Genomic DNA, 7,660 nt, shown 5'->3' with positions numbered 1-7,660 from the left:
TGTTATTTTGTGAGAAGATGTTCAAATTCTCTTTCATAAAAACATACACTGCGTTAGATTTCTGAACATAGCGGGGTCGCGAAAGTCGAGTGTTATTAACACTGAACTGTCGATTTGATCGCCCGGGTTCGAATCCCGGCTTTTGCCAAGAGAACATGTGGATTTATTTAGCCCAATCTCTGTTTGTTAGGGGTGGTGCAAGCCGGGATGACAATGCAAAGAAACGAAAAAGCCGGAGTTCACTCAAGTACTCACCGGAGTGCACGTAAAATAACTCTTGACGGTTGGAAACGATAAAATAAATAGGCACAAACACGCTGCTTCCCGGTCAAAAATCCTCTCCCCTACATGGGAGATGTGGCTACAGCAAATTGTCCGTATGTTCTGAAAATGACCGATTTATTAAACTCCAGACAGTGAACACCTGTGTCTTCGTTTCTCCAAGAATAGATTTAGTTATCTTATAAATGAAAGGAGATGCTATGACAATCAAGGCTATGTCAACATGATAACCCGATCTATCCGCCCACACCGTGTCACACCGTGTCAGAGCTCTGCTTATTACAAAAGAGACATTGTTTAATTGCAATACAAGTAGGTATGATATATGATATTGTAGCACCTGCTTACACCTGTTTATAAACCTCTTTATAATAAATGTCGGGGGTGATTTACTGGACTGTGATAATCTGATTAATTTATTCTATATCTCACGCTCTTACTTCATTTATTATGAATCATTCAATAATCAAAATAAACGAGTGCAACCAACTGGTGGATTTTAAATTCAGCCCGTATATTAATAATTTTTTAATTATGAAAACTTGCATGAGGGATTCGAAGAAAAACAATCAATTTAATAGATTACGATTCCTTTTTTATTTTATTTTTTTATTTTTAACATATTTGACGCTATTTGACATCTTATTTTAATCAGATTGGGAAAAGTTGTTAATGCTTGCATTTACGTTAATCTGTAGTGACATGGTATTTTTCAAACGTGGTTCTTTTAATACATCTGACATATGAAGAAGCTTATAGTTGTAGCACTTTTGAATTGTGAAATTATAAAATAAGGAGTTACAGAATTACATATTTTTACAAATATATCCGATTCGATACTCTTTTCAGCAAAAAGCAGGGTTAACATTGTTTAGTTCCATTCCGTTATTGGATTGTCGAATACTACAGTACGTTCTGTGCTTTAAATAAAGGTTATACATGATATTGGCCCCAAGTACTATGCCTTGTGGTATGCCATATTCCTCGATAGCGGCTATACCTCCAACCCTTTCCCCATACTAAAAACAAAAAGTTATACATTATTGTTTAAAGCTTTTTAAATACAAAAACATCAAAATAACAAGACATAAACAGATATTTATTTAATAAAATGTATAGAAATATATTTAAATTATAAAATATAATCATATAAAATGGATAAAATATATTAATAATATAACAAGCATTGTATAATGGGACACCGTAATATATGTACATATTTATTTATTTATAAATAATAAATTTCAGCAAAAGATAAAACGATATTAAAACATTTAATTGGCACTATATAATTGGTCTCTTATTTATTTATCAAACGATGATGATGATTATGGAACATTAAAAGTGGTCGCTTTTATTACTTTATTCATTTATCTATTTACATAATAATAATTTCCAATTTATCATACAAATGATGATGATGATGATGATGATTCGTTGTCCTTGCTGGACAAGAGAAAGTATCCGTTTCGTCAATGCTTAGTGTCACGGTATAAGTTATCGATCACTCAGATTAGAATTCGTCACAGAAAGTCAAAATTGAAATTACAATCATATGAGTTATTGTCTTCGGAATAGTAATTATAGGACGTGTTGTACTGATCGACGTATGTCAAAGGGGGACAACTGGGATTATTGGTATAATACTGTTGATTGTAGTTGTAATAATCCATGTTTATGTCACACGGCTGCTGATTGATTGCGATTGATTCCCTCGCCTCGCCTACTGGTTTATTATAAACTGTCGTCGGCGACGTCGACAGGTCAGGCGAAGGGGTTGGCTTACGTGGAAGTTTATTAACGACAATCGGAAATCGTTCTGATGAGATCACAATTCGTTCCAGTTCACTGCTCTTTGGTTTCGTGACGGGAGTCGTAAAATTACGCTGCATTTTTAACAACATTTTAAAATTGAACTTGTAAGTGTATCTTTTCCCCGCCACTTTCGTTAGAATCAAACGATCGTAATAATAACGCATAGCACGGCTCACTTTATCATATGTCATGTTCTTGCGATTACGTCTTTGACCCCATCGTCGAGCTACCTCTTCCGGGTCTGTCATTCTGAACTCTCCATGGGTCCCTTCCCATTTAATACAACATTCATTCTCTTTCTCTGTCAGAAGTTCCAACAAGAATTGCCATAACTGGAGTTGGCCTCCGCCTAAAACAAAAAAAACGTGAAAATTTAATATCTAGTGTTTATGCTATATCTGAGGTTTTGGCCTAATAGTATAATATTACTGAAGTAATGTTATTGAGCATTAGTAACTACATCGCATAGTAACCAGAATCAATCGTTTTAATTGGCCCCAAAGTTTGCTCGTTGACTAATCAAAATGACAAGACATGAAAACCCCACAAAGAAAATTGATTCTGATTATCAACTACTTTTCGTGTCTGGTGATTTTGATTTATCACAAAATTCAATCTGATAAAAATACAGATCTATATTTCGTTTTTTTTTTTAATACTTTCGATGGCCTACACTACATGAAAGGTCGCGTCAGGGGTCATACGAGCGGCTTTTGACCCTATGACGCTAGACATTGATTAGGGGTTTACCCACAGTTCCGTGCAGAGCACGCCAAGAACTCGCCGTAACAGACCGTTTCATTAGCTAATTCCTCACATCAACTAGAACACCTGTTATATAACTACTCTTCCAGATTCTAGTGCTGTGAAGACGAGTAAAACGAAATTTTGAACTATAAAAAACGAAACAAAATAGGATCTGTGTTTTAATCAGATTGTACAAAATTAACGCATATATTTTACAATACCGGATATGGAGCCTTATTCACGAAAACTTAAATTAAAATATTTTAAAGATGCAGCCCTTTCATTGGTTGAGATTTAAAATCCTAGTACAAATTGTAGCCCTTGGCCAATGATACGGCAGAATTCTTAAAATAATTAGTTTAAGATTTTGTGAATAATGCCCCTGATAACAAAACTACGGATTGTGGCTTGCAAGAAGACGCCTATATGACAGTTAAAAAACAATTTGATCCTGTTTTTGAAATTTTAATCATAATTTAGATAACACCTCAGTCAGAGACACTATTTTTGTTTTACTTCTCATTTTTATGCCCCCCCCCCCCCCCACTTCCCCGGTTGCTATGGCAATCCAAGAGGAAGGGGTAATAAATGAAATCGAAACGGAATGGGGTTTAACGTCCTACTGTTCTGCACCGACTGGGCTAATGAAGACTGGCATACGCAATATAACTAGGAAATGTAGCCCGGGTAGCGGCACCAAGGCCTACTTTTATATCGAATTCCAACTGTCAAGAAATTTCTTACGTGCACGTCAATATGTACACGGGACCTCGGTTTTTCTTCCCTTCCGAACGACTATACGTAGTCCCTTGTCTGTTAAAACTAACCTGAAACTAATAATGTCGCTAGTCGTCTGAGTTGTACCAGGGCTGCTTTCTTACCTGCAAAAAATTTAAAATATATTATAAAATATTTGATCGTCAATGATCAATGCGAGTGGGGGATGGGGTTCTAACGCGTGCACTTTATATTCCAAGGTATGTCATTGAGTCAAGTGGCGTGGTTTCGATTCCCCGTTTGGACGTGACATTGACAAGGAGTGGGGTCACGTGTGTATCCTACAGTTTTCTCCCATTTTCTCGCAAGCGAATTATTAAAATGAAAAATTTTGGTCCAGGCATGATCTAGTTTGTATCGAGTGGACTTTAAACCCGATTTATCGCCCTCTAGCTCCCTTCAAATTATATCCAGATAATATTGAACCAACATTGACATGGAACTCCGTACTGCTCTGTGTTCATGTTTGCGTTATAAAAATTTAGGGTCGTAATCTGACCTGTGTGCTATTTTTTGACACGTCATTGACAATTTAAAACTCACCGTTTTTCTCCTCCTCTTTGGATTTTTCGGACAAGATGCAATCCATGACGTCACTCAATAACCCAGACACCGGATCATCTGATTGGCTAGTCGTTGTCATGGGCGTTGGGAGAACTTTGTTGGCTTCCATTTGCATGTGTTCTTCGTAACTTGGTGGACGTTTTAATGGCAGTGGACTTTGATACGCTTGGTAGGACGGTTGAAAGGTCGTTTCGTAACATGGCTGTAATTGTTTAACTGATTGCAAGTCCTCGTATAAAGATGGTTCGTTAAAACTGTTGAGAAAATCAGTAAACGTAAGATTGGAGTAGTACGATTCAGTTGAAGGGACTCGCGTAGGCCTATCTTGGACTGAAGAAAAATCATAGACTTGTTGAACGTTGCCGCCTACATTGTAGAAATCTGTAGAAGCCATTTTCATTTAGTCGTCTTTGTTTTCTGTAATTAAATATAAGATATACTCATTAACAGTAGGAACCAAACCTAGAAATTCAGGCACCTGTTACAGACATCATTATTCGTGTCCGTCACTAAACTGATCTTTTTTTGTGTTTCAATGTCCAGACACAAAATCTATAATTCCACTGTCCGAGCAAAATTTCCCTCATAGCACACTGTATGGCGTCTGTCAGTCTTTATTAACGCATTCGGAGCAAAAAAATATGTTACTTTTAATACGAATCATCTGGGTGATAAATGTATATAGGATGGTTCTTTTTTTATAAATATTTGCACGTGCACTAGTTTTAAAAAAATGTATTTAATCGGTCATATTGTAGTCATTATAATCTTTGTCTTTAACCTGGAGTATGTTCTCTGTAAACTATTTACATCATCAATTGCCGAACTTCTGACTAGCTATATGTGAGTCAATGTGAAAACTTACACAGGAATAAAATGATTCAATGGTTGGGTGTGAGAAGAGAATCTGCTGAAATGACGAAAAGTCGTCACGTGTTAGAAATAAATTTTGATATAATTGATTTAGTCATAGGTTTATATTTTATTAGTCATTATGGGAAAAACCAAATTTATTACCAACATCTTGCTCGTCAATATTCCATAATCAAACAAAGCTTTTTTGTTTGGACATATTCGTGGGAATAACCATATTTATAATAAATACCAAGCTCGTCAATGTACCGTAATCAAATACAAAATTATTTTAAACGAAGATGTTTCGGTGACACATTTTGATCATCTATTTCACAATCAAGCACCAAATTATCTTCAAAGACTTTTTTTTAAGAAACATATTATGTTCTGTGATACATTAGTCGTTCAGATGGGTCGTAGTGCCGCTGTCCGAGCAAAATTTCCACGAACCCCTAGCCATACATGAGTTCTGTTGTGTGAAATGTTTTTGTTTTTGTTTTTTTTTTTTTTGGGGGGGGGGGTTGGAAAAGATCGATTGTGGCAGGCCATAAACATGTATAAAGGAGGGTTAGTTCTAAATATAAAGGTCAACTGCAGGTTTGATCAAAAGTCACGACACGAGATGTAAACAGAGCAGGGTTCACTAGACCTAGACCTAACCCTAACCAACAATCTCGTCAACAATCACGTGCCCTGGCCCTGTTTACATCTCGCGAACTTGACGAAATCTGCAGTTGACTTTAATTTTTAGAATTAACCATAAAGACGTTTAGGGGCCATGGAAAATTTTAGCTAAAACCCCCCGACTTAGATTTTGAATTACATTCGTAATGCAAAGATCTTGAAATGAGTTCAATATAATCATAGTTAGTTTCTAAAAGATTTTTAAAATGTTATGTCAACATTCAAATATCAACCAGTTGCTCAATCCACTTGTTTTTTGAGACAAACAAGGTGAATATGTCTTAAAAGGAAAGTAAAATAACGGAGATTTGAATATCAAAAGATAAGTGAATGGGGTCTATGTATTGTTATTGTCAAGTACATACTATAAATAAAAGTTGGAAGTTTTGTGCATCTGTATCGCATTTCCTTTGTAGAATAAGTTGCCAATAATTTACATGTCAGCCAGAATAGGCTACATTGGCGCAACGGAAATTGTCCCCTTTAATTAATAGTAAGTGCAGGAGAACCGCGCTATACACAATCAAAACCAATAAGACAAACCTGTGGACAAGACAAACTACACAGACATTTCAAGAAATAAACTTAATATCAATTCAAGTGAATGGATCCGGGAGTCAGTGTGAATATATTCTCAATTAATTACTTTATTACCAATGTTTCTCCCAGTTTCATGAATACATTTATTCTATTTTTAAGAGCCAAAAATGTCACTGTGACTATCGTTCGTAAAAATAAAATATTATAAATTGTTTTCACATTTGCTGTGAACCGGTTTTAGCGTGATTTTGAACATATTAAAGTTATATTGAAGCAACAGAAATCAAAATAAAACAATTTAAAGATAATTTCCATCGTTATATGTCAGATCTTTGATATACTGCCCTGGTCTGGACATCCATAGACTATATTGTCTTATTTGTCTTGTTTAATCTTTTCTCATTTTAAAATAATGAATTGGATTTAAATTTTAACGTCCTATTTTTCTGCTCCAATCAGGCTAATGAAAGTTGGCAAACGCTATGCATTGCGCGCTCTCTCTCTCTCTCTCTCTCTCTCTCTCTCACACACACACACACCCACCCCCACACACACACACAAACACAGGTTTTTGTACCATCCGAACGACTAGACACTTGTCCTCTGCACCACTGAAAGAAGGCCAACCACAACGGGATCGAAACTTTCCTTTCTAGTGAGCTGGTGCCATGCTCACCGAAACACTGGTATTTAATAGTCAATAACACAGAAAATAAAATAAAAACTTACGTTAATGTGTTGATCTGTTTCGTAAAATAACGTGATTATATATTAACATAGATGGGAGTTGATATGACTCTTCACAGATAAGTTGATTAAGTTATCCCATTCTCACTCGCAAATATTATATCATATACTAAACTAAAGTTAAATCTCGCGACCTGACACCAGTCACTAGAATATATGTAATAAACTTATATTACTAAGTGAACGGGGTTTTTGTACAATTTGCCGGAAAACTCGCTAACCACAACATGAGTCACCAATTTATTTAGTTTATATTACAGTAATAGCGTGGGTGTGAATCGAATCATAACATAACACTATCTCTACTTACTTCAAAATATAAATACTACATCCCACTGAATCTGTTTAAAATCTGATTGAAGTTCAGATAAGAATCAATGCCCAAATTAAGCGTATTGTTGTAGTCCAGGGCGACGTTCCTCTTTACAGTGGAAGATTTAGAGTGACCGTTCTTTGGACATTTCGCGGGAAAAGAAAATGCGCGTCGTTAACAAGATGCAGAATCTCCCACGGTCTTTATATCCGGAGTAAAACCACACGGGTTACAAGAACTGGGCGAAATTAATTGCGTTACGAAATGAACTTTGTAACTTTGTTTACTTAAGACTTAAACTGTACTATTGTTACGTGATCTGGAATAGTAGAATTC

At 35.7% G+C, this 7,660-nt stretch overlaps 1 protein-coding gene across 1 annotated transcript; it reads right to left on the bottom strand.

Moving 5' to 3' along the window:
- Positions 1–1,461: 1,461 nt before the first annotated feature.
- On the bottom strand, positions 1,462–7,178 carry LOC126829372 (protein FEV). The gene is made up of 4 exons (XM_050559196.2): positions 6,994–7,178; positions 4,165–4,602; positions 3,672–3,725; positions 1,462–2,446 (listed from the first exon to the last, which is right to left on the bottom strand). Exons 2-4 carry the CDS (start codon positions 4,583–4,585, stop codon positions 1,806–1,808), a joined length of 1,116 nt encoding a protein of 371 aa, XP_050415153.2. The 5' UTR covers positions 4,586–4,602; positions 6,994–7,178; the 3' UTR covers positions 1,462–1,805.
- Between the last annotated feature and the right edge of the window lie 482 nt (positions 7,179–7,660).

Source organism: Patella vulgata, chromosome 8 (genome assembly GCF_932274485.2).
Source record: "Patella vulgata chromosome 8, xgPatVulg1.2, whole genome shotgun sequence".
Taxonomy (NCBI): domain Eukaryota; kingdom Metazoa; phylum Mollusca; class Gastropoda; family Patellidae; genus Patella; species Patella vulgata.
Note: the sequence above shows the minus strand (reverse complement) of the source record. Positions and strands in the feature narration are given on the sequence as shown.